Below are 27,458 nucleotides of genomic sequence, written 5' to 3'. Positions count from 1 at the left end.
TTTTGTTGCTTTTTAGAATACATTTATGTGTGTTATATGTGTGTAAATGGAAAGGTTGTATTTTTGTTTCTAGTCAATATCAGAAGGTTTTAAAATGTGATACTGTTGCTGTCAGTGATACTTATGTCATCACTGACTTGCTTGGCCTGAAATAATATTGAATGTTTTCATCCAGCTTTAGTCTTTTGCCTTGCTGTAAAAGACCAAAAAGCAACACTGATTTTCATCTTACTTTGTTACCAACAAGATCTTTAAAAGTCATGCTATAACTATATTCTCTAGATCAGGCAACTATAAAGGTATAAAAGAAATTTTAGCAAAATCTAAGACGACTTTGTAATTTTTTTAAATTGTTTTAAAACATTTGTGTTTTATTAGAATCCTTCAAGTTCCCGCTGCCTATTCACCTATTGATCCAGATGCACCACCAACCATATCTACTTCCTTCATGAAGAAAAGCAACCTGCAGTATGTTCTTGTTGAGAATGACAAGATAAATGTAAGTGTTCAGGCTTCTATAAGAATCATTAAAGGGCAATTTAGACGTGTAGATATGCAAATTGAATTCTGTTTTACTAAGCTTGGATGGAGTGCTTTTGTTTATTCATGGCAAAAGGTTGTCTTTCTCATTCAGAAAGGAACATCTTTAAAATCAAAAGTACAAAATATTTCTCTGTTCTTCAAAACAATTGCCTTCTTTCCTGTTACACTCTTGTTCAGGCAACCTTGTTGGGCACTAGTATTGGAAGACTTTTCCAGACTTGTTTCTTTATATATCAATGCTAAGAGTTGGAAATCTGCAGTAGTTAAAAAAGCTCCTACATTTAATACTTGGGTTTCTCTTTGTCTAACTCATCCCAAATTTTATACCCTCACTCATTGCAAAGGGAATAGGCAAGTTACAATTCAGATTCCTTGGTCTTCTGCAGTGTTTTTTTTTTTTTATATTTTCCATTTCCTTTTTCCATGTGCTCAGATAACTGTTTATTTTGCATTTATGAAGTGTGCATTCACTCATATTTAATTCGTAGAAATACATGAGCTTATAACTGTCTGACGTGTGTCCTCCTAGAGGTGTGAAAAATCAGAATTGCTTGTATGGAATGCTGTTTTTTGTTTTATTGCATGCATGGAATAACAACAGTGCCTCCTGAGTTCCACTTTTTGAATTGTTCATTTTCTCTTGCAGAAATTCCAGATGTCCCATGCTGGCTGGTTTTCCCACAATTCCTCTGCCATAGAACATATTGGTTTAACTCTCTTCCAAATGAGCTCAAGCAACTCTGATTTCAGTTCAGAAGTAGACAATATGAAAAGTAGATGTGAACCTTCCAAAGCTGTGGGTGACTCACAGCCAGGAGTTTGCCCAGACCAAACCAAAGTTGAAACATCAGAAGCAGGATACATGGACGCTGGCCAGAAAGACACTGTGGCATATGTCTTGCATACATCAGGAACTACAGGGATCCCCAAAATAGTCAGAGTGCCTCATAAATGTATAGTGCCTAATATTCAGCATCTTAAGTAAGTAAGTGTGGTTTTCATTTCAAATGCTTTTACAAATTTAATGCTTTTAGAATTTTTGTGTAATACTTCAGAGGAGTGTACATAGGGTTTTTGCTGACACGGCTTCACTTCTTCCTCCTTGTCCTCCTTTGTGGGTTTTTTGCTTTTATTTCCAAGTAGACTCATATAACAGTTTATTTCTCTATCAGTATTATACTTAAATTGTGCTTTGCCTTCATTTTTGAGGGCTGTGTTTCAAATAGTGCACTGTTGCTCTAAGTTTTGTACTATCATCTGGCTTGTGGTTTAAAAGAAATAGACAATAAAATTAATCATTTGTTCACAGTTATATTTACTGTGTTCTGTAGTTCTTAATTCATAATTCTTTTTTAGGCTAGCCAGATACCTTCTGTTTCATTTCATATTAAATAAATTATTATGGAATATGCAATATTTTTCCTGTCTTGTCTTTTCCTTTTTTCTTCTTTGCTTTTTCTTTTTTCATATTTATCCTTTTTTAATGAGCATCAGTTAGTCAAAATATGCCTTTCTGTGAACTCTGTTGGTGTGTAACAAGACACATAATTAGTGAAACCAACAGTTACTGTCCAGGAGCTCTTGCTCAAAGTACAGGTCTATTATTCAGAGCCTTTAAGATCTGAGCTTTGCTAATGCATTTCTTTCATGCTTTCATTCTTTTAGTTGGGAAGGGTTTTTTGACTGCATGCATCAGGTTTGTAATTCCTTGCTTTCTGTTTTAGATCCATATTTGAGATCACACAGGATGATGTGCTGTTCCTGGCATCTCCCCTCACATTTGACCCGTCTGTGGTTGAACTGTTCATGGCTCTGACAAGTGGAGCCTCTATTCTTATTGTACCAAACACCATTAAAATGATGCCTGTGGAGCTCTCTGCTGCTCTCTTTCACCACCACCACGTGACAGTGTTGCAGGTAGGCCAAATCTGAGTGTCTCCTGTGTCTTGCTTCTCACCTTTGCTAATGGGTACTACATTTTGTCAGCCTAGAATCTAGTGTTAATAGGACAGGAGTGTTCTTGTTCAAAGGCAATATAGCTATCCTTTTTGTTGAAGACAAACAGCTGTTAGCTATCTAGAAAATTAGCATTTGATCAAAACCTCAAGCATTTTGTGATAGAAAACACTGAACTGAAGATTATTTTAAAAAACCTTTACTTATTAAGAATTAAATGAATTATTCTGTTAATTAAACTTTTTGTTCTGAAGAATCTGGTAATAGAGTAAACTATTACAGACATTTTAAGCACTTTTTAGTGGGCTTGATCTTGAAGTATTTAGTCATAAACAAGTTTTAAGTTTTAATGTTAGTTTTTATGCTAACAGTAGAACTAAACCTGTCCTAATAGGGTGGTAAAATGTTTGTCATTTTTACAATAATGAGAACAAGGTAATAATTGATTTCAGAGCAATATTTACTGTTTGCATGTCACCTGCTTATATGAGGCTACATCCATCTCTTATGTCTTAAAATAGATTATCTCCTATATGATTTCAATTTTAATAGTTTTAAAGTTTGCAAGAGTTACTCAAAGCATCCAGCATGGCTGAATAAGCCTGGCCTGTATCTGCAGTCCTGTCCTGTTTCTCTTGTCCTGTCTCTTGCTACTTGGGAGAAGAGACTGACCCCTGTCTGGCTACATCCTCCTTTCAGGCAGTTGTAGAGAGTAAAAAGGTCACCCCTGAGTGTCCTTTTCTCCAGCCTAAACACCCCCAGCTCCCTCAGCTGCTCCTTGTAGGATTTGTGTTCCAGACCCTGTTCCATGCCTTTTTTTTTTTTTTTTTTTTTTTTTTTTTAAGAACAGTGATATTTGAGATTGTAGGGTTTAAATTTAAGATAAATGAGTAGTTGGCTGAAGATTCCATAGCAGGAAAAAATCCATTAGTTGCACATCTTTTGTAACCATTCTCTGCTCTTATTTTTATTTGTTAGGATTGCTATAAATAGTGTAGATTATCCTATGATGCACAAGTTTCATTATCAGTTTAGCTCATTTGCTTTTAGAAAAAAAATTATAAGATATTGCTCTCTATGAGCAAGAATTTTTAAGACTTTTAAAGATATATTTATTAAGCATGTTAAACAGGAATAGAGAAGGGCAGAATTTAATGAATGAAGATTTTTGAAAAGACTTGCTAAGAAAAGTTTTATTTGTTTTTGTGAGGTTTTTTTTGATCACTGTCCTAATCTCTGAAGGAGGGGCTTCTCAGCTGAATTATTGACAAAAATGTTCTCCTTACAGCTTAACTGATGGATGAATAATTTTATGATATTTCTTAAAAAATAGAAAGACATTAAGTCCCCCCATTAAATTTGTTGAGCAGACTCGAAAAATCCAAAAATAATTATGAGGGAGGAAAGAGTATACATTTTTCCCTTGTTTTTTTGCTAAAAATTCACTAATGTTAAAATTATTGGTTGAAAAAAAGATGGTCTTCATCTATTACTAGAAAAAAAAAGAGCCTGGTAAGAAATAATCCCATTAATTTTCCAGTTCTCTTACTAGAAAAGTAGGCAAGAATGAGAGTGAAACGTGCCAGGTACAATGATTTACTGTTTTTTTCCTTTCAGTGAAAAAGCTCTACATCACCAATAGTTTTCTAGAAATAGTTGTTTAAGGAAACTGGTTTGGGTTTGGAGGATTTGGGTTTTGTATCTTTTCTCCCTGCTTGTTTTAGTGAAAGCTTTGAGAAAAACCCATTCTTGTCAACTGTTTGTTCTATTTGCATAAATCAAGGACAACCCAGAATCTGACATCCTAGGAATTTTTAGCATTATATAAGTTCTTTAAATGTGTGCACATTAATCATATATTTTTGCTGTAACATTCTGGAATGAAGGGAAAAAAGGCTCAAACAATAACATAGAGAGAATACTGTGCTGCTTTCTGTTTCCAAGTAATTAACGTAAGAACTAATGTGCATACACTTGAGGTAATAGCTGAGACACAAAAGAGAACCTATACCACACCTGAGTAAAGAAGAAGCTTTGCAGAAGAGCGTAGATTTATGCTGATAGTACTCATTAAAGGCCTTATAAGAAACAAAATCTCACAAAACACCATTGTGATGGTTGGTACGTAGATGTTTTAAAGTACATAATGCAGCTGTGTACCAGAAAGGTACACAGACACTGATAAAATGTAACAGGTCTTTCTCTTTTTTTTTTTTTTTAAATATGTATCCTTCAGGCAACACCAACACTTCTCAGGAGGTTTGGAGCCCACATTATTAAATCAAGAGTGTTGTCTGCAAATACTTCACTTCGTGTCTTAGCCCTTGGTGGTGAAGCATTTCCTGCACTGAGTCTCTTGAAAAGCTGGAAGCACAAGGAGAACAAAACAAGCATTTTTAATCTCTATGGTATTACTGAAGTGTCAAGCTGGGCCACTTGCTACAAGATTCCTGAGGAGGTTTTTAGTGCTGATGTTGGGTAGGAAAATTCACTGTTCTCAATGGCTTGGCATGTGAATGATGGAAATTACCAGAAATAGAACCTCAGTCTCCTGTTACCAGGGCTACTGAGTCCTCATGAGTGTTTATACTGGTAGAAGTTGCATTTGGGTTTATGCAGAAACAGACTAATCCATTGTCTCATGAGCCACTACAGCCCCCGCTCTCACTACTCTTTTAGTAGTGTGGGTGACAGAAATTTGTCCAAAGTGCTCACCCAGGTTTCACAGTAATTTAAACTTCAAGAAGTACTTGCTTTTCATAATTTATCACTCTGTCACATTTCACTCAGTTTCTGACTTGTTTGGCATTTTTTCTTCATGTTATTTTATAGAGTCATGAAAGGTACTTCCCATTATCTCACTGTTTAATTTTCTCTCTGAAATGTGTGATTATTCCCTGGCATAATAATTATACATGCAGTTTGAGTGAAATGTGTCCTACAAAAAGGGATGGTTTGCACAAATGATGTGATATATTAACCTGGTGCTTAAACCCTTGAAGACTAAAAATGGTGGATTGTCATGAAGTGCTCTTACATCCTCATGTAAAACTAATTTTCTCTGAGTTCAAACAAAAAATGTAATACTTTAAAATAGAAATTGAACTGGAATCCATGCCAAAGTTTTTTAAAGTTGCTTTAAGTTTTGAGTTTTGCTTTACTGAGGAAAATACATTATTCTATACTCCCACTTAAAAATAGCTTCTATATTCAATAAATGAATGCAACTGCTTGAAGAGGCTGGAGAATGAAGGGAAAGGAAGGAGTTGGTCAGTAGTTCAAGAGAAGTCTATAATAGATACATGACATTGAAATTACAGTTTATTGTATTTCAGTCTTTTTTGAACATTTTCTAAATCTTCTTCTGAATTTTTCTTAACTGTATTTATTAAAATAGAGTAAAAGCTCAAATTAGGCAGGGAAAATGAGTTAGAAAGCAGTTCCACATGCTTAAATTGATTGACTTGATGGATGTTTCAATCTGGGAGACTTAAAAGTTGACTGAAATGATTGGGGTTCTCTCAGGGTATTTCAGGGTCTATTCAGGCCTTATTTTCTGTAGGTCTGTGAGGTCTTCTGGTATATATCAGTGACAACCATGCACACTGATAAGGTTTATAATTTTTTATCAATTGATACCTTTTTAAAGAGGAAGCATTTGTAGAAAGAATTCCCAAGTATCTATCTTTGCTCTAATGCCAGTCTTTTAAAAAACTACATGATGCTGGTTTCTGGGGCAGTTGTTTTGTGTTCAGAAGAGAAAGACTTCTACTTTTTCTCTCTAATATATTTAGAACAGATTTTCCTGTACCTTTGGGATCACCACTCCTTGGAACAAAACTTGAGGTCAGAGATGCCAATGGATCTGCAGTTCTTGAAGGCGAGGGACAATTATTTATAGGTTATTTTATGTTTCTAATTCTTCTAAGAGGCTGTTCTTAATTGATTAAGTTTTAATAATATATTGATTATTTTACTTGATATTTGCCTGTGATATACAGATTAATATAGCATTTTAAGTTCTGATTGGGCTGGGAACCTTCTGATAGTATTTTAGATTGTTGGAATGATGAACAGGAAAGCACTATCATTTTATCTGCAGACTATGCCTTCATTATATTGATTTCTTTTTCCCTTCTTGCATTTTGATGTTCTCAGCTGAAGTAATTTCTGTGTATTAACTGAATTAACTACATAGCCAAAATTGCACATGGCAGAAGTTTGGATGTTGATAATAATATTTCAATATTTCTTATAATTCATGGTAAAGTTTAAGAAATTTGATAAAACACTCTCTATAATTTTCATTTACAGTTAGCTATTTAATATATATGACCACAATCTTTTTTTGTCTAGGTGGTGAAGAACGAGTCTGCTTTCTTGATGACGAAATAACTGTGCCACTGGGTACAATGAGAGAAACAGGGGATTTTGTAAGAGTGGAGAATGCAAAGTTGTTCTTCTTGGGTCGGAAGGACAATCAGATTAAACGCCACGGCAAACGTTTTCATATTGAATATCTGCAGCAGGTAAGTGCTCACCTCCACAGAGTGCAGCCACTATAAAAAGGCAGATATCAGAAACACATTGTTATCATCAGAAAGGGGTATTTGCTTATTTTCAGGTGACTTTTAGGAGTCTAAAGGGATTTGGTGGGTGTATTATAAAGAATCTAGTCGCATAATTTAGAGAGGAGTTTGTTCTGAGTTCTTGGGAATCTGTTTTATTGTATGGTTTTTTCCAGGAGAATTGAAAAATGTATAAATATCTGAAAAGTACTGAGTATAGTGATTGTTCTGCAAGCCTGAGTGTCAGACTCCTGGATTATATCTCATTCATGGCATTTTGGCAAATAATACCTATATCTCTGAGTTTATTTTTATGTGAAGTAAAACTTTCAGCTACAAAAGAAGGTATTTCATAGGATGTTATGTAGAAATGTGAGAAAAATACACTTTTTAAAGGTGTGTGGTTTTTTGCATTGTTTTTTGCTTCTTTTACTCTATTGATGAAATGCATTTCAAACCAAGACTAGTTTTTTAATTACAGGTTGCTGAAGATCTTTGCCAGGTAGAAGCTTGTGCAGTTACCTGGTACCAACAGGAAAAACTTATCCTGTTTGTTTTACCCAAAGATGATTTTGAAGAGAGAGAAACATTTAAAGAACTCCAGAAGCATCTACCAGCTTATGCAGTGCCTGATGAGATTGTAGTGATTAAAGCTTTGCCTTTAACATCACATGGTAAATGAAGCTATTAAGAACCCTTGTCACTTGTTTTCATTTTTTTATTGACCAAAATCCAGCATCTGATTCATGCTTTTAGAATATATACATTAGATAAGTAATGCCTAGTAGGAAATAATAGCCATGTATTATTATGTTTTCTTAAAGATGTTTCATTTGAGAGTCAAAGAGTAATGGAAAAATCAATTTAGTTTGAACACTGCACATTTCTTACCTCAGTTTCTCCTGTTGCAGTCTGCAACAGAACCCTCACTTCTGCTGAGGAAAAAGCAGGCCTTGAGGTGGGACTCTGTGGGAGGGATGAATTTTCAAAAACCTTACTGGTTTTCATGTAATTGATCAACTGTAAAAAAATGCAGATGCAGTAGAGTCTGAATAAGGAAACACATACAAGAATATAGTGACTGTGTGGGCAGAGCAAGTTTTGAAAGTGCTTATACTAAACGAGCAATGAAAAAAAATCATCCTTTATTTTCTACAAAGGCAAAGTTGATATATCTGAACTGAACAAGATTTACCAGAACCATCTAAACTCCAGAAGGCGTGACAGTAAGCTGAGTGACGCAGAGGAATTGTGGGAAAGATTGCAGTATTTATGGAAGGTAGTATTTTGAGCTGCCTTTTTATCTTTGCAAGTGGATCATTATACATGTGTCAGGAATTAAACAGTTCTAAGAAGTATGACTAATGCAACCAGAACATTCTAGCTGCCTATAGATTGAAGCAGTACAGCTCTATTCTATTCAGTTAATACTTAAATATAGTTCCTCTGCAGTGGCCAAGAGAGAATCATTTTTATTTCTCTATCAGACACAACTGCAGGCTATGAGGTTTAAGCAATTAGCATAGAAAGAATGTGGTGACAGTAGCTTTTTAAATGCTGCTTCACATGCCAAAAGAAGGAATCACTAAAGAAAACAAGGATCTGGGACATGGGAACTTTGTAAAAAATTAGCTGCTGTGTTAGTAGAGTTTCTTATTTCTCAAGATAATTATAAATTGAAGAATCCTTTTTTTAAATAGATGGCGCAGTTGCACAACTGTCTCTTGGACTGCCTGTCTGGATTGTTTCTAAATTTCTGTGCTAAGGACTTGTTTTTCAGGGTATTGAAATATGATGCCAAGCAGTATTACTTTGTTTCTCAAAGGTGGACTTACAAGTTTCACCTGAAAGTAGAATTAGCTGTGGCCTAGGACTCAAACAAGTAAATGTAGTGTATTTATTTGTCTGTGCCAATTCTTTTCACATTAATGAAGTGATAACCCAGGGGATTGGTTGTGTCCTAGATCCATTATGGACAGCAGAAGGTGCTTCCAAAACAAAAGGGTTTGGATTTGACATCCAGACTTAATAACAAGGGAGTGTGGTGAGAGGTGACTCAGTTATTGCTGTTGTTGTAGTAACAATGCCAAATGCAAAATCTTTCATGAACTGAAGGGCTTATACCTTCAAAAGTAGGTAGGTAAGTAGGTTACTTAAATAATTTAGAAGTAAAAAAGAACATTTTATTATTAAGCTTTGTTATTAAAATAAAACAGCTAAACTGATTTTATCAAAAGACATCTATGTTTTATCTGCAAAGTTGTCATTGATAAATGGTATTGAAAATCGCCGATCAATATATGTACAATTCCCTTTAATTCCTTAGACTGCAGAATTGGCATTGAGCAAGACATTTTGTAATACAGAATTAGTATCTCCCCACTTCCTCATTCTTCCCCAATTCTTGTTCTATCAGTCCCTCTGTTGGCACTAACATTTTTCAGTGATTTTTTTGAAGAGTAGTGAATTTTCTCAGTTGTTCATTTTTAGCATGACTTCTAGGTGTTCAGGTGGATTCTATCCCACCTGAGGTTTTATATGTGTGACATGGTATAACACCTATGGACTGATACCTCTGTCCCTCTTTTTTTCTCTAGTCTGTCCTTGGACTTCCATGTGATTCCACTGGAATTTCTAAAGATGCAGTGTTTCTGTACAGTGGTGGAGACTCCCTAAAGGCACTACGATTTCATGAAGAAATTGAGATGTTAGTAGGCAAAGCTGTGCCAGAACTCCTTGAAGTTATTCTCAGCCACTCAATTGAAGAGGTTTACAGACATATTCTTAAAATGCTGTTTCCAGATGAAGAACAATTAATGAATCCTGACAATGTTGTGAAAAGAAAATTAAGAAGGAACACTGGAGAGGAATTCCATGGAAAATACATTAAACTGACATCTGAAAGAGGTCTTGAGATTGCTTCAGGATTAATTCCATTTATTGCTCTGAACAGAGGAAATCATATTTTCTCTATGAATTTCACCAAGTCTTCTGTGCAGCCCCAAAATACAGTACAGGTAGGAGTGGAACCACTACAGCAGCCCTCCTCTCCGCATTCCAAGATTCCAGCTGTAATGAAAAGCCATGTGCAAGGGTCTGAACTGGAGAATAGCATTTTAACACTTGAAAACAAGGCAAATAAAAATGACCATTCCTCTGTGCAGCGAATCCATGCAGAATGTAGTCATTCATCAGTGGCAGAGCTGGCATTGTGCGTGAGGTGGAAGTCAAACACAAGGAAATGTGTTGATGCATCACCACTGGTTATAATACCAGCTAAAGAAGGAGTATCTGCATCTGTGTATATTGGCTCTCACTCCCATGCAATGCAGGCAATAGATCTAGATTTGGGAGAAATAAAATGGGAGAAGACCCTTGGAGATCGTATTGAGTCTTCTGCCTGTGTATCCAAGTGTGGAAATTTCATTGTTGTTGGTATGTCTTTTGCTTCAGCCTCCATTTCTTTTTTCTGCTAAATACAAGATGAATGACAGAGAATCACATTACTTATCTCTGGTTGTCCTCCATCCATCAACTTCCACATCTGCCTCAGACCTATTTTATTGTAAAATAAAAACAGAAGGAAGAAGTAATTTAAGTTTCATGATAACTAGTGATGGAGCTTATCTAACATAAACACTTGTGGTTTATTATATCCCAGTTTATTAATGAGGAATAATCAATGGCTACAGTTTCTTTTTTAGTGGTAGATTAAAGTGTGACATTTAAACTTGTTTTTGGAATTTTTAGAAAGAAAAATAGTATAGAAAGGTAATGGAGTCTTAAATGTCTTGGTGAATTAATAGAGTTAGAAATTAGTACAAGGTACGTCATACTGTTTTTCACAGAGTTTAATTATCTCATTTGACTCTTCTTTCTGGAAATGTAAAGAACACATTTGGATAATTTTTTGGTTTTGTCATATCTGTTGTCAGCAGAGTTGCCATTATTTATCTTGGTGTCATCTTTTTAGCTAATATATCTACGTCACTGGTTAGCACAGATGGCCAAGTGGTGAGATTTTTTTAATGCAACTCTAATGTTGCCATCTTTTTGTTTGTATTTTGATTGCTGTTCACTCTTGATCATAAAACTGAATATTTTATTAACATGCAAATAATGATTTTTTTTTTCCCATCATGTTTTATTCCACATAGGTTGTTATGATGGCTTGGTGTATGTGCTTCAAAGCAGTGATGGAGAAATACACTGGACGTTTGTCACAGAAGACACTGTGAAAAGCTCTGCAGTTGTAGACCCTTCCAGTGGACTGGTCTACATTGGATCTCATGACCAGCATGTGTATGCTTTGGATATTTATGTAAGAACACTGACTCACTTTTACTTGTAGAACAATAAATATCCAATTTAGACACAATTTATAGTGCACCAGAAGAAGTTCCACTGGTGTTAGTATTCTTAGGAGTCCACAACCACACTTTTGCAAGTTAGGCCTGCTGTAAGTGGGGTTAGAATTATGTGACAGTAAACAGTTTTAGTGGTGTTCTCATATTAGTCCTGGTTGAAACCACATATTAAGTTTCTTAGTTATTAAGTTCTCCATAAATGTTTCAGAATAGGGTGTCTAGCTAGAAATAGAACTGCAGTTTTCAATCTTACCTTGTAAATGAGAAAATGGAGGCAGATGGGAAATAAAAGGGGCAGGTACTGCATTTTCAGTAGCTGAATTTATTTTATTTACTGGAAGGGAAAACAATGGCACATGTGTTGCTGTCATGGCGTGTAGATTGTCTTCACTTCTTAACTAGTATTTGCTGAGTAAACACAGTACTTGATAATGCTTGACATTTAAACGTCTTTGTAAACATGATGATCTCTAACTCCAATTGAAAAATTATTATTCTTTTTTCCTGTACTTACAGAAAAAGGTGTGTGTATGGAAGTTACACTGCGAAGGTGGAGCTGTGTTTTCATCTCCTTGTCTAAGTTCTTTTCCACACCATCTCTATGTTGCTACACTAGGAGGACTATTACTGGCTGTTAACCCTGTATGTACCTTTGCTTATGTGTCTTTCAGCCAAATGTATTTCTGAAGTTAAGATTGCTATTCTAATGAAAGGGGAGATGATCATATGTTATAATGAAATATTTTTGACTCGGGGGCTTTATAATGATATACAAGGGGGGCATTATAGTGATATACATAATACTTCCCACACTTCAGAAATCCACCTGGTGATAAGGAGGACTGAAGTGACGTGGTTTAATTCACATGCTGACCATAGGTCAAAGTTACAGTCAGTTTCTTGTCATTCCTGTATCAAGTAACCAGGGAGTGAGAGCAAGTCTACAGATTTATTTCCTGCCCCTCCTCCTTTGACAGGAGGATTGGAAAAATAAATATACAAAAAATAAATAAAAATCAGAACAGAATGCAGACAGAAGCCCCTTAATTCCTCTTACTGCTTCCCTCCCCACATTTAAGAGCTGTCCTTTTAATCTCAGTGTGCAGTTCTGTTCTTTGCACTGGGGAAATGGCATTCTTGATAGATGTGGAGCAATTTCATGGTTTTCTGAGGCATTGTTGGCTTACAGCTGGTCCTGCCTGATAAAAGGAGCAGGGACTGGAAGCAGCTGTTCCTGTTTCTGTACTCACACAACACAGAGCATCAATCCTCATCACCTTTACCTTCTGCCCACCACAGCTGTCCTCAGCAGTAACCAGTCTGCCGTTAGAAAACCAATGTGTGGTTTTGCAGCAAGAGTGTTTAAGAAAAGATATTTTTTCATTCTATAATCCACAGTAAGAGGTAGTTGAGAAACCCACCCACAAGTGAGTCTGTGCCTTCCTATTTTTGTGAATAATCCTAATTCCTGGAGAATGTGCAAGATACAGTAGTAATGCATTGTGACAGTCATAGATAGTATGCAACATGTCCTAGAGTATCAATATAACTTGATTCCAAAGTATCTCTGCTTCACTGGTTCTTGCCACATACTGAGCAGCTGGGAATGAAATTAAAAACTGAATCTGGCATTTATTAGAACTACTGCTAATACACTCTTAATTGTCATTATTACTTTGCCTATGGTGAGCAAGAAAATTAGGTTTTGATCACATTTTTGTTCTGTGTAGGTGTTGTTGTTTTGGTTTGGGGGTTTGGCTTTTTATTCCACACTACATAAGGGCTGGGTCAGGCAGTGATGGAAGGGCTGTTCTGTGCTGTTTCTTACAGTTGTGTTAAGCATCACATATTCCATGCTGCCACTTACAGGTGACAGGGAATAAGATTTGGAAAAGCAGCCTTGGAAAACCACTCTTCTCCTCTCCTCACTGCAATGAGAATTACATCTGTATTGGGTGTGTGGATGGAAACTTGTATTGTTACACTCATTCTGGAGAAAAGGTAAAAGTGTTGTTGGGGTTTTATGTCCATCACAAAACCCTGAATAAGATTTATTAGGACTGGTTTCTGAGGCTTAATGATTGACATGTACCTTTTTGGGAACCAAACAGAAGTGCCTGTTGTTAGAGATGAGAAAGTAGAAAAACTGTTTGCCTAGGATAGTCCATGGCAAAATCACAAACTCAAGTTGCCTGATGCGGGAAGAGAACTTCTAGTTCAGACCTTATACCCAAAGTAAATTGTCAAATTTAGTGCCAGTAAATGAAATTATTTCATTTGGAGCTTTCCAAGCAAGTTTAAGGTATCTCTTCTAAAAGGTTATGGTTATTCAGAAGTAAAGGTTTCTTAGAATTTTTATGCATTTGTCAAAAAACTGCCAAATCATAATTCTGGTAAAATATGTGTAAGCCTTCACATTGAATTCAGTGAGAGTATTTTTTCAGTTCCTCAGAGATAAATGTAGTTTGTATCTGGTGGTAAACAACTGACACCGTTCATTTGTTAGCCTGAGATGCAGTATTTATGGCAATTCCACATGTTAGTCCATCCATGCATGGCTCTCTGCTTGCAGCAGTGTTGCAGACCTGGTACTCTCTTGAGGAGGGATCTGCACATTGGCAGCATAAGCAGAGGAAATCTGTATTCCAAAAGGAATATATGCCTTTCTAGCAAAGAATGACATATTAACAGGATTCGTGATGTTCATTACTAACTCTACAACAGCCCAAGAATACTCTTTTCCCAAAGTGGCCATTTTTACATGGGCCTCACTGAAGGTAGTAACTCTTCCCTCTTCCACATCTATTTTATGAGACTTTTATTGCTTACTCTTTGTGTAAAACCTTATTTATAATTTGACAAAGATTTACTAGACCTCACCGAAATCTAGTATGCTTTTGAAATGAAATGCTCTCCTGTCAACAATGAGTCTATTAAAAAATTACAGTTGCTGTAAAACTGATAATGTAAAAAACCTTTGATAATGGGTGGTTATGTTCTTTCTGTAGGTTTGGCAATTTTCCACTAATGGGCCAGTGTTTTCATCTCCATGCCTCTCAAGTTTAACTAAGCAAGAAATATTTTTTGGCTCTCACGACTGCTTTATCTACTGCTGTAACATGGAGGGTAATTTACTGTGGAAATTTGAAGCCACTTCAAGTGTATATGGAACACCATTCATTTTCCAAAGTGATGACTTAAATAACAAAATTCTCCTGGCAGCAGTATCTACAGATGGCAGAGTGTGGATCCTGAATGCCAAGAGTGGAACAGCAGAAGGAGTAGATAAGCTTCCAGGCGAGGTTTTCTCTTCGCCCGTAGTATGGGGAACAAAGCTTGTTGTTGGCTGTAGAAATGATTATGTTTATTGTCTGGATCTGTATACAGCAGCGAAAAGTAACAGCTAAGATGTTAGTCTGCTTTCTTATTATTGTTTACATTTGTAAACTGGGAGCTCACAGGTGCTCTCCACCCCTCTGCCTGTTTTGCTGCAGGCAAGTGATGCTCCTTGCAGGCTTATCAGGTGGGATTTTGCATCAGGCAGTGTCCAGTGATGGAGGGAGGATGGCTGCTCAGCACCTTGCCAGAGAGGGGACAAAGTGTGTAAGGTGCCACATTCCACAGCTTGGATAGCAGGCTTCTCTCTGAGGGAGGAGTGAATTGCTTTCTCTGAGTCCCTCCTTGCCTGTGCCTGGCTCTTCCTTGCACCAGACTAGTGTTTGTCTGTCTGTCTGTCAAGATTTCTGTGCCAGGCAAGCTAACACAAGTCCTTTTTTGTATATAACTTTTAATCTGATTTCTGGAGACATAGCCTGAATTTCATATACCTGGAAGGAGTGACCTGTTTACTACAGTTTTTACAAACAGAATAGTTCATCTTTTGTGGACATAGCCCTGTCATGGCTTAATTATTCTAGCTATACTTAAACTCCATTGAAGTCAGTAGGAGTTGCCTCTTGTATTCTAAAGTGGAAATAACACTATAAATATTTATTAAATTTCAATGACAGAAACAGTAGGAGTTCTAAGATGAAGTGTGCACTGCTCAAATTAACCACTGTCAAACATTTTTTAAAATATTTGAATGAATACTGTTTACATTATTTTCACAAGAACTATTAATAAAAGGTTGTGTAAATTGGGTTTTGTGTTCATTAACACCTTAGAAAAAAGTACCAGTGGTCCTGGTAATGCAAATCAAATACTTGCAGTGGCAAAAGTACACTTCACTGAGAGCATTTCCAAAGAGTCTTCCGAAAGAAGTGTAGAAGGAACTCTTACCTTACTTGCTCTCATCTGCTTTGAATTCTGTGTAGTATGTAATACAGTTGTAGCACTGTAAAAATTCCTGTTTGTAAGGCAAACCTGCACCACATGATTAGCAAAATGAGACACAGAGGACATATATCAATGATTAGATAATTTTGACCAGGTTATAGTTTAATAAGATTTAAAATGACAGTATAATAAACAATTGCACTTTAAAACATTTGAAAAATTAAAAAAGTACACAACAAATACCCCACAATTATACATCTTGTAGTTTTTATACATTACTATATGAACATAGAGGTTAATCATATATAACCTTGTCAAAAGAAATGGTATTTTGTGTTTGTATAAGTTACAAAAAATTGAGACAATATACTACATAGTGGTTTATTCGGTTCTTAAAACATTTTTGCTGTTTTAAACTGGGTAGTAGTGTTTTGCATTTATTTTTACAGATTTCCAACTTTATCAGAAATGGCTGCAACAAAGCTAAAGCAAAGTAAAACTTCACTTCATTGGTATTTAGTGCAAATCTTTGTTAATTTAACATGAAATGTTACTGTTGCACATGTACACTTTAGAAATGTTTCCATCAACTACTGTACATAATACAGTTTCCATTGTTACACTAGATACCTTTATGGTTGGAAAAAAACTCTGCTTTGAAGCTTTAGCTTAGGACCATCCTTAATGAAAGCTCTATTCTATGTGCTATAAATGGATTGTATTGGAAAATTGCATCCTTATGTCATGCACAATAGCACCTAATTTTGCTATGATTTTCAGAATACCAGTATCTTTAATCCTGATTTACTTCACCTTCTCTGTATTTCTACCTGGCTCCCCCTCCCAATAAATAATTGTAAAGATGGATTTCAGGCAGTTTAGTCATTACAGAGGCATACTGCAGGCAAACAAACTTGGAAAAATATAAATTTAACTTTAGGATGCACTAATTCCAGGTGCTAGCAGAGCAAAAGGAATTACAGGCCCAATTCTTTCTTCGGATATTGAAGGCATTAAGGTGGGTGTTTTTCCCAAGCATTTTAGAGCAGCATTATCTCATTTCTGCTTAAAACATATTACTTATATTCCTGGTAAAGGTTACTTTAGAGATTTTGGTTTTAAATATGAAACTGAGCAAAACTGATGGCTTAAGACACCCAAGAAAGCCCATCTTGCTGCTGCAGATGTACTCGATCTAACACATCCATTGTGTTTGTGCTACTGTAACCATGACACTGAGCCCATTTTCTGTTGGGTGGGAAAGGCTGTACTTGCCAATGAATTTTGCTGAACTCCTTTTTGGTTCTGGGAACAGAGTGTACAACAGGTTTCATTCTGTTTCCTGTGTAGTTTAAAATGCTGTTTCTCATGCTGCTTACAGCAGTTTGGCTAAAACGCTTCCATGAAGCATATGTTGTATCATTCAATAATGATGTAATTTCTTTTCATGAAAATGTCTCCCTCTATGATGTTGTAGGCTTAAAGGTTCCTTTGAGCCTTATGGCTGTAAGGAGACTTTCAAATTTTTTTAAAGTCTTCCTTGTAAACCAAACTCAGTTGATTTATTTAACAGGGTGACATTTTAAAATGTAGGTCTAGAGATTTCTGTGGGATGTTGAGGATAGTGACGTTTTTATTCCATTTATGGACTTTATCCTTTTTTTGTAAGAGGGAGGGGGTGGACATTTCTGTTTTAGTTACGTGAAGTAATAAAGTGTTCAACTGCCACACCAGATACCTGAGATGGGGTAAGTAAACTTCTTCTTGAAGTGTTCTGGCTATATTGGTCAAAGTACAGGAAGTTACCTGAACTGCCTGAAGTTGCATGTGGAGTAAAATCAGGAAGAATGCAGAGTTAAAACTCCTAAACCTCTCACTGACTTGCCTCTCAGTTCTCAGTTAACTTCAGTTCTGCCAGTCCTACTCCTGTGGGAACTTCCTGAGTTCTACAGGAATTTGCATTTGCACAGGAACAGTTTAATTCCAGTCAATTGATTTAAAGTTGTAATCCACAATCACTGTCTCTATGCAGCATAAATATGGCCAAGCACAAACAGTGATGCACTCAAATGACTAGAAGAAACACTGAATCCCTGACTTCTTTCTGAGAGCTTAATGACATTTGTTAAAAATTGTGGCTTTTAAAGTAAGATTGTTTTCTTCTTAGAAGTGAGGGCATATAGATGTAGTGTGTTAATCCTATGATGAAAGAAATTACCTCAGCATTTGGATGGTACCATCACTTATCATTTGCATGTGGAACAGTGTATCCTGAAGCTCTTCCTTAGGGAAAAAGCTTTAAAATAGCAGGCAGAACTGGCAGTTCATACAGTTAAACATGTTTAAATAAATTATGACTTAAGAGAAGGAAACATGCATCTTTCCTTAATTTCAACAATGAAGTTCTGAAAAAATTTCTGAGATCTCAGACATAGAGATCTAAAATTCCAGAACTGAATACCAACAGAATTTAAGAAGCATTTGAACTCTTATTCTGTTCTGGCCCTTATTATGATACCTGCTAAAATTTACATCCAGTATCTGAGCCCTCTCTAAATTTTTGAGAGAGTCTGGCTGTGTGATTTTTGCCATGACCTCCTTTAACTATTTGTCAAAGCAATGGAGTATATGACTTGAGTAGACTTTACAGTGAGCTAGAGCAAAATGGTAATCAGTTCAGTTTTCAGTCCTTCTAATACATGCATTTTCAGTTTTGTCATGTAAAAAGCAGAATAAATAAAAGAGAGCAATTAATAGTCAGCAATAGAGATGTAACTTTACAGTTTACTTTATGATCTGTGGACAGTCACTCCAGGCTTTTGCTTTCCTCTTGGCTAATGCAAGCCAGGCTGGCTCTGTTGACACTGGGTTAGCATCAGGCGTAGAGAATCTCTTGGCCACCTCCTTTGTCACTGGGGTTGATGGAACAGAATCTGAAATTTCCACTTTTTTATGGGACAGGGAGAGGGGAAAAAAATAAACCAACATTAGCTGAATCCTGAGCTTTGTTTCAGGATTCTAGAGATTTCACTTTTATGTGAAGATATTCTAACACTAGATATTAATTTCCAACACTTTCAGTTAGATCTTACTGTATTAGCAAAATAGTCAAGTTAGGAGAAGCTGAGTTTCCTTTTTCAGAGGTGACTAAGTAATCTAACTCACAAAAATAGGGACAACATTTTCAGTCCTTGTGACATCCAAAGGAAATATTTCCAATTTCCTACTCTTCCTCTTTAAATAAACTATTTTAATAACATCTGCGCCATAGCAAACAATGGGAGTTAAAAGCTAGGGATATTCTTCTCTTTGGTAATGCAGCTGCTGCATGCATGTAAACCAAATGTACTCAGTAGTATTCAGATTCCCTCTTCAGAGAAGAAGGTAATCCTATAACTTCCCGCCTCAATTAACCCTGCCCAAGAAAAAAAGAAACCTGCTTTCCCCACTGGTTCTTTGCCACATTTTCTTTCAAGGTAGTATAAGACAAACAGCTGTCTCCATAAGAAAATGTGTTTAATAAACAAATGATTTCTAAGAAGCAACTTCACAGAGCAGAATGATGGAAGTATTGTAGAAGTCAAGTGGGAAAATAAATTCTGAGACAGTGAATGCCCTTGAAGGCAACCTGAATAGAAATGAGTCCTATCTGAAACATTTGGAGTAACTCTAAAAATCTTAGTTGAAAAATAACTCCTCACTCATCTCCCCCCCACTCCACCCTTACACATTTTCTTTTTTAAGAGCAAATTTTTTTTGTTAAATGTTCAGATTCCCTGTTACTTTTAGTTGCATTTCATTTTGAGGTTTTGAATGTGTATAAAGGCTTCAAAATAGTGTTGAAGCTTTAAAATTGCATGGATACCAAAAACGTTCTTTTTTTCTTTTTAGTGCATCTTTAATCATATATCTTTATCTACAAGTAAATGAACAGTAGCACCAGCAATTTCTGTAGATGGACACTTTGAAAAGGTAATTATTTTAAGTACTATGGTAATTTATGCTATTTTAAAGGTCCCACACTCTTATCAGTTCCTGTTGTACGTGACACAACTGCAATTTTGAAATGCACCACCTTCAAGTTGGGTGTTTTTTAATGTCCTCAGAGGAGGACTCTGAACACTTCCATTTTAAACATATCCTAGGCTGGTCTTCTGTCTTAAATGCTCTTCTAACTGTGGGAAGCCCAAATCAGTCTTATTACCCACAAATATTTGTATGCACAAGTATGTGTAGTTGCTAAAGGCTGCCTGACTCCCAATAGAGTCAGTAATCACAGGGAAGTCCAGTCATTATTTCTCAAGGGCCAGTAGAGTTCTGTGCTTTCACTTCAGGTATTTCAAGGTTGGTAATTCTTCCTCAATTTCCTTCTGAACTGTCATTCTAGTGCAGACAGAACGACCTTGGATAATTGGGGTTTGGGCCTTTGATCTAATTTGGCATCATCTATTGTGATGGAGTTTGATTTCTGCTAGCACTGACCACGTACAGCATAACAACACCACGCTGAGTCTTTGGGGTAGGGCTGCAGTAGAGCCCCTTTAGGGTTTGACAGAGAGTTCATGCTGCAAAGCATGAACCTTTTGGGCAATTTATGTAAGATCTTAGAATGCTTTGGGTTTAAATGGACCTTTAAAGGTCATTTGGCCAACCCAAGATGTTCCAAGTGAAGTTCTCAGGGACATCTGCTCTGGTGTGCAGCTGCAGTGTGAAGATCAACTGAATATAGGCAGGTGTAGGGGTTTTTCAGTTTGGGACAGCCTGCAATGCAGGAGTAGTGCTGGTTTAGCCTTTAACAAATCAATTGAGTCACCTCATTCCTTTCAATAGTTGCATTTCACCGTTCTTGGTGTAGAGTGGTACTGAATAGATGCAGCTGATACATGTATTTACTTGCAAAAATGTTTTTACTAGCATAACTTTTAAAAAGTTTTCTTCAACACCTATCCACTCCAAGACCTTTTCCCTAGGACTACTGTTAACTAGAGAAATATATGCAAGCCTGTATTTCAACAATCACCTCATGCCACCCCAAATATTATTATGCCCTTTGGGGAAGTATTTATTTTAATTTGCCTGCCTTTTGAATATGGGGTAGTCTCAGCTTAACTGAAGTGACAGATAAAGCAGTAGGTTCTGGTTCCAAGCTACCATGCCAAGTATTTGACTGGGAGGGAAAAATCCTAGATGCAAAGTAACAGACTACCTTCAACTGAATTGATTATCCTTTGTATTTTTCAAATGAGAATACTTATTTCCAATATTGGGGGGTGAATATTTCTCCTTGACAAACTGGGAGGTGTAAGAACAGAATATGCTTCATTTCCTGCACAAATATATTTTTACAAATTAAATATCATTCCCTGTCTGTGCTATCCCCCAACCTAAAGGCAAAACAGTACTGCAGTTGCAATTTACGGTAAATCAGATCCCTCTAATGTGCATTAGTCATGTTCCAAAAATACTGTTGGATATGGCTTGGGGAGACAGCCTAATTTAGTTAACTTGAACTGGGGCAATTCTAAGGAATTACAGCAGTGCAGCCTTAATAACATGGTAAGGACTGCTAAAATGATATATTTCCATCATAATGGTGAGCACATGAGATAGGAATAAGCTGTGTTGTTCTATGGAATGCATTTGTAATTCTTGCTGTAGTATATGAGGGAAAGGAAACCCTCTCATTCACTTTCTCAAAAACATGCAATACCATTTCTGAAGTTCCTTATTCCTAGAGTGAATCTCAATCTCTCAACTGTACCTGTCACAGAAGTTGGAAGGGTGTTCGACTTTTTTAGATGCTCCCTTCTTTCTAGTCTTGACACAGCAGTCTCAATTTTCTTCTCTCCTTCTTGAGTTGTAGATTTCTGCAGTGTGCTTGTTTTGCTGCTGCTACTTTTATTATCTGACTGATTACTTACAGCAGCCTAGAACAGAGAAGGAAAACTGCTAAATGAGAGTCTGTCATATAATGGGTACAAGTTAGAGATGACACACTTGATGCTTTCATTCATCACCTGTCCTTTCCGGCAAAGATTCACAACACCGATGCTTCTAAAATCAACTGTTATTAAAGACTCTAAAAAACCCACCACACAGTTTAATTTGTCATGTTGTCATTTCAGTCAAAATACTGAAGAGTTTGAGCCAGCCCTCCCCGTTAAATACAGCACTGAAACATAGTGTACATCTGTGGGCAGCTTCACACCCACTGCTGTTTTCTTCCATCAGTTGTCTATGTCTCAAGTTATGCATGCATCCATCAGAAATTAGGTTCTCATAACAAACAGCAAAATATATTTAGTTATCCACACACTCTGCCTTTTTGCCATCTTTGATACCTATATAGAAATCACTGTTTATGCAGCTTCACTTTGGTACTGCAAGCAGAAAAGCTCCCCTTACTAATAGCCATGGAGAGTAAAAAGCTATTTGGAGAACAGGAAAGAGGTGATTGAATTCAGTGCCTGCTTTGGGTCTTTGGATGCATAATGATTGTTTATTTCTTTTGTTCATCTGTATTTTACCCAAATAGCACATGCTGCAATAAAAAATTCAGACCTTCTAATATTCACCTCTAATTGCATATTCCAGCTGTTATTCCCTAAGCATTAAAGGCTAACATCTCACGTAAGCTCTGAAAGAACCACATCACACACAATTTTTCTGTGCCATCCCCTGCACAGTAGTTCTGCTTATGATTGTCATTAACTACCACCTGATACCCTCAGAGTTTACACTACAATTGCCAAACTATTGCACTGTATTTTCTTCTGGAGGTCTCAGTTTTGCAAGAGGGAACTCCAGACTTTCAGAATACTTGCTGTCATTTTAGCTTTTATGAAGTCTTACCAAACATAAAAAAAATATTCCCACATAACAACATTAGCTATAACAGTTATAATTATGGGCAGGTTTTCTAATGGGCAGGTTTCTAAAGATTGCTTACATTTTCTTTAGCCAGTTTCTCTGCTTGCTTTGCCTCTCTGGCTTGTCTTCTCTCTTCCCTTGTGGCTTGCTGCTCACGAAATCCCTTTTGCTTTTGCAGTGCTAATGTAATCCAAAGTGGTTGTGAAGTTTCCACTTTTTCCAACAATTTAGAGCCATCTACAGAGTGCCTGCTTTGAAGAACAGGCTTTTCTGAAAGAAAACATGACAAGAATTGATTGAGTAATGCACATCTCTTGTCTTGAGAAAACCCCTACAACTACCTTGTGAAAATTCTGGAGCAAAGCCCATTGAATGCCATGTCAGTCACAGACCTTTGCAGACTGCACAGCAAATCCTGAAACAGATTTTATGCCTCAGAAATAAGACCTAATTCGACACACTCACCCAGCTGTCCAAATTTATCCTTCTTTTTGTGTGTGAAAAAAAGAAATAAAAAGTCAGCAGTTCCACTCAGATACTGTTTTAGAAGTGTCCTGATGTTTGAAAAATTCAAGAATGAAAAAAAATGGGATTTCCCAATGAAATGCTGGATTTCTGCCTTGTTTTTTTGAGTGTCCTTACTCTGAAAGGGTAATTTTCCCTCTTGTACAAAATACTATTTCAGCACACAGGGGCTTTCAACTCTCTTCTGAGGAGACATTATAGCTACTCTAATTGTTTTCATCACTGAAGACTGCCTCTGAAACACAGACTGCTGTGCCCAGCTGTATTGCTTAAATAAAGAATTTGCCCACGATAAGGGGACCTACATCTTAATACTTTTTAAGCTAGATAACATTTCCTTAAAAAGAGAAGCAACAGAATGTAGATTTAAAAAATTACACCATCTGCTCTGATGACACCATTATCCACGGACCACAGAGTCCATCACTTGACTCACTAGAGGCAGAGGTAACATCTCTGCCAAGGAAAAACACACACACACACACACACACTACTGTTACCTCCTTGAAATTAATTTTCTTAAGTAGTTTGCACTGGTCATACTGAATTTATGGGCTTCTGAATTAAATTGTGGGCATGGGAATTCACACTCATTGAGACAACCCTAAGCACAGTAACAGTCCTCCACAAGTAACATGCCAGGTAAAAATTATAACTTAAGACTAAATGTCTTCCTCTGGACCTCCAGTATCTCATTTTGGAAATGTAGACAATAACTAAATTTGCTTTGAGAAATACATACCTTTCTTCAATGGCTCAGGCTTTTTGTCATTTTTTTCTCTCCATGGAATACTTAGAGATGGGAAAAATGACTTCTTTTCTTTGATTTCTTCCTCTTCATTTTTGTAGTCATTGGATGGTATGGGTTGGGCTGCATTTGCTCTGTCTTCCTTTCTCCAGCCACCTTCTGATTCAGCTTTAGCCACCCTTTGCCCCAGCATTTCAGATAGGTTTGATCTGTTCATTTTGGAGAGAGGAGATGATGGTGGGGTCTGGCTGGTGGGCTTTGGAGCTAAAGCAGGTTTCTGTGGGACCAGGGACTTGCATGCAGGTTTCTCATGAGCAGGTAGAGCACTCTGGCTGGTGGCTGGTGTGCCCACAGGTGCTGAAAACTCCACCACAGTAACTGAAGACTCTTTTAAATTACCAGGGATGTTTGCTCTCCCAGTGCCAGGAGAGGTACTTTCTTGTGAAGTGAAAACAGAGGATTCTTTCTCTCCTTCTGTTGAGGTAAGTGGGTCAGGCACACCATCAAAACTGTCTCCTGCACTGTATCTTTTCTTTTTCTTTTGCTCTACTTGTTGATCATAATGAAAACGTAAAGAGTAGTTTGTCCTTCGTAACTTTATCCCAAAAGGAGAAACATTCTCTTCTCCATTTGGTGATGGTTTATCTGCTTTTTTTGTGCTGTTACTCTGCTGATTTTCCAGAGCGTTGGGAAGTTCTGGCTGGGGTAATTCCTTCCCCATAGAATGTGGAAAACTTGGAACAAGGAATGATGGAAGATCTTTTGCAAATTTACAGCCTTCAGTGTTGTCTGTCACTTCCCTATGGGTTTCCATTTTCTCTTTAAGCTTTTCAGCTAAGTGATCCTTAAAAGTGGAAACCACATCCTCCTTCGAATCAGCAGATGAGCCAGTGGTTCTCCCCACAGCCACTGTTTCATTGCCTTTTGCCACATTTACACTCTCAGTATCTGAATTGGTTTTTGAAGCATCTGAAAATTTCTGCCATGCTGGTGTTATTGAGAACTTTGCATTGGCAGAGAGGGTTTTCCTCAAGTTGCCATGGGGAGCACCGCGTCCTCCTCGGGGTGTCCAGTCATCACTGTGCCTGCAGGCAGTTCCTCGGTCTCTCTCATTATATTTGTTGTTTTCTGCATTCTTTAGGATCCTGGAGCGGATAGAGGCCCACTCAGCCAGTACAGCCTGGTTGTTCAATGCCTCTTGTGCGTGTTTCATTTTACTGCTGCTGGGTTTGGGATCCTGTTTTTTTCTCTCGGACTTCTCTGGAGAGGGAATATCCACAGTTTTCCTCTCTTCTGTTAAGCCAAGTAATGATTTGCAAGCCGTGTCCTTAATCTGGTTCAAGTTCACTGCTGTGCCACACAGCTGTGCTCCGGTAACCAAAATAGCTGTGTGGGGTACACACACAGATGATGGGAGGGAATGAGAGCCCTTACTGGTAGTGTGCACCCTGCAGTCTTTGACAGATGGAGAAGAGAGTCCTGCTCCTTTGATGGGCATAACAGGACTCAGATTTACTTTCTGAAATATGATCTGTTTATCTCCAGAAGACACTTGAAATGTGAAGGGTCTGGATGCCATTTGTCTTTCATCTACCTCTTGCCACCGAAGTTCTTCCCCTATGCGTTTTTGCTCCTGAGCCTCAACTTCCTTTTTCAGTTTCTGGGCTAGTATTTCTTCTGCTGTTTTAGTTCCTTTTTCTGGCTGTTTGACTTTTTGGAAACTTGATCCTTCTTGGATCTTCTCCTCTGCTGGATGCCGAGCAGCCCCTCCAGCAGAACACAACTGATCTTTTTCCTGTGGCTGTTCCAAGGATTTTTCTTGTTTTGGCTGAAGATTTTGTCCTTCTGTGTCTACCTTCTGCTCATGTCCATTTTGTTCCTTTTGCTGCTTCAGTTCATCTTGTAGTACACAGTCTGAACTTTCCATGTGCATTTGTTTTGTGAGTTTGTGTTTCCTCTGCTCTTCCCGTTTCTTTTTCTTGTCTGTCACTTGCTGGGGTTGTTCCTTCTCTGTCTTTTCTTTCTCCTTCAAATGCTGTCTTTGTTCCTCCTGCTTCTTCTCTTGTTTGAGGCTCTCAGGCTCTTTCTCCTGCTTTAGTTTTATTTCAGCTTCTTCAAGCTCTTTCTCTTCTAGTTCTTGTTGCTGTATTTCTTCCTTATTTTCTTTCTTGAGCTCTGTTTGTTCCTCCAGCCAGTTTCTTTCTTCTTCCTTTTGACTCTCTTTTTCAGTCCCATGTTGCTTTAATTCTTTTGGTGCTTGTCTCTTCTGCTCCTCCAGCTCTTGTCTCTGTTTCCCCTCCAGATCCTTGTGCTTCTGCTCTTCCCATTCCTGATGCTTCTGCTCCTCCAGTTCCTGATGTCTCTGCTCTTCCTGTTCCTGGTGCTTCTGCTCCTCCAGCTCTCGTCTCTGTTGCTCTCTCTGTTCCTGGTTCTTCTCTTCCTCCTGCTTTAGTCTTTGCTGTTCCTCCCTTTGCTGGTGTTGCTGCCTGTCCAGCTCTCGTCTCTGATGCTCTTGTTGTTCCTTGAGCTTTTGTACTTCCAGCTCTTGTCTCTGTTGCTCCTCCTGTTCCTTGAGCTCCAGCTCCTCCAACTCTCGTCTCTGTTGTTCCTCCTGTTCCTTGAGTTTCTGCACCTCCAGCTCTTGCCTCTGTTGCTCTTCTTGTTCCTTGAGCTTCTGCTCCTCCAGCTCTCGTCTCTGTTGTTCCTGCTGTTCCTTGAGCTTCTGCTCCTCCAGCTTTTGTCTCTGTTGTTCCTCCTGTTCCTTGAGCTTCTGCACCTCCAGCTCTTGTCCTTGTTCCTGCTGTTCCTTGAGCTTCTGCTCCTCCATCTCTTGTCTCTGTTGTTCCTCCACTTCCCAGTGCCTCTTCTCCTCAAGGTTTTGTCTTTGTTCTTCCTCCAACTCCTTCTGCACCTGCTTGTCCAGCTCTTGCCTTTTTTCAGCCTTCATCAGTCTTCTTTCTTCTTTATGGCATGTTTGCTCTTCTATTTTCAATGTCTCTTCTTCAGGGAGGTATTGCCTCCTCTCTTCTTCACAGCGTCTTTTTTCCTGTTCTTTTCGCATCTCCTCAAGTTCTTGGCACCTTTTTTCTTCCATTTCTCTTTGTTCTTCCATTTCTACAATCTGTCTTATCCTTTCAGCTTCAATGATACCCAAGTGATCTTCAATTCTTTTTTCCTCTGCCAGGTGAAGCTGCTTCTGCTCATCTCTGTCCTGGATTAGCTTGTCTGCTGTGAAGCGTCCATTATAACCTGGGTATATGTCCTCATACAGCTGAGTTTCTAGGTCCTCTGGCTCAAATTCTGTTATTGTTAAACTTTGTGATCCCTAAAATTGGAGACAAGTTTGGAGTTACTGAACATTGCCTGTTGGCTTGTTATCCTTCACAGTGAACCAAGAGTTGCAAATGCAAAAAAACCCCAATTTAAACAGTGATTGAGATGAGCCAACATATCCCACCCCAAGTTATGGATTACATCATCACATGTATCTCCCCTATTCCAATGATAGCCTTTAAAAAAAAGAAAACATCCTGAGAGTGACAGCAGTATAACAACAAATATTGAATCACTATTTGGTGTTCATTGGGACCTGCCATTTTAAAT

The 27,458-nt window shown here is 37.6% G+C and overlaps 2 protein-coding genes across 4 annotated transcripts in view; one reads left to right on the top strand and one right to left on the bottom strand.

Annotated features, from left to right (window-relative positions):
• The first annotated feature begins 1,229 nt into the window (after positions 1 to 1,229).
• Positions 1,230 to 15,572, top strand: AASDH (aminoadipate-semialdehyde dehydrogenase). 2 transcript variants are annotated; one of them, XM_059469754.1, is made up of 12 exons: positions 1,230 to 1,524; positions 2,268 to 2,460; positions 4,736 to 4,977; positions 6,294 to 6,400; positions 6,856 to 7,028; positions 7,549 to 7,741; positions 8,228 to 8,346; positions 9,665 to 10,502; positions 11,225 to 11,388; positions 11,951 to 12,076; positions 13,304 to 13,435; positions 14,443 to 15,572. In XM_059469754.1, exons 1-12 carry the CDS (start codon positions 1,268 to 1,270, stop codon positions 14,839 to 14,841), a joined length of 2,943 nt encoding a protein of 980 aa, XP_059325737.1. In that variant the 5' UTR covers positions 1,230 to 1,267; the 3' UTR covers positions 14,842 to 15,572. The 2 variants fall into 2 exon arrangements, with proteins under 2 accessions (XP_059325737.1, XP_059325738.1); XM_059469755.1 differs by lacking the exons at positions 1,230 to 1,524; positions 2,268 to 2,460; positions 6,294 to 6,400 and having other exon boundaries at positions 4,817 to 4,977.
• Positions 15,573 to 15,856: 284 nt separating this feature from the next.
• The window catches only part of CRACD (capping protein inhibiting regulator of actin dynamics), a 129,727-nt gene continuing 118,125 nt past the window's right edge, over positions 15,857 to 27,458 (bottom strand). For both annotated transcript variants that reach the window (XM_059469752.1, XM_059469753.1), the window contains 4 exons: positions 23,850 to 27,180; positions 22,662 to 22,852; positions 21,474 to 21,639; positions 15,857 to 18,657 (listed from right to left, as the gene is read on the bottom strand). In XM_059469752.1, the coding sequence (XP_059325735.1) occupies positions 18,497 to 18,657; positions 21,474 to 21,639; positions 22,662 to 22,852; positions 23,850 to 27,180 (3,849 nt within the window). In that variant the 3' untranslated portion in view covers positions 15,857 to 18,496. The remainder of the gene's footprint in view (positions 18,658 to 21,473; positions 21,640 to 22,661; positions 22,853 to 23,849; positions 27,181 to 27,458) is intronic.

This window comes from Ammospiza nelsoni, chromosome 4 (genome assembly GCF_027579445.1).
Source record: "Ammospiza nelsoni isolate bAmmNel1 chromosome 4, bAmmNel1.pri, whole genome shotgun sequence".
NCBI lineage: Eukaryota > Metazoa > Chordata > Aves > Passeriformes > Passerellidae > Ammospiza > Ammospiza nelsoni.
The sequence above is the reverse complement of the archived record's forward strand: the minus strand, read 5'-3'. Positions and strand labels throughout refer to the sequence as shown.

Coding starts and splice junctions, on each gene's coding strand:
- AASDH (XM_059469754.1), top strand. CDS start 1,268: ATGAGCTCAAGCAACTCTGATTTCAGTTCAGAAGTAGACAATATGAAA. Junction 6,401..6,855: donor CGAGGGACAATTATTTATAG/GTTATTTTATGT, acceptor TTTTTTGTCTAG/GTGGTGAAGAACGAGTCTGC. Junction 11,389..11,950: donor TGTATGCTTTGGATATTTAT/GTAAGAACACTG, acceptor CTGTACTTACAG/AAAAAGGTGTGTGTATGGAA.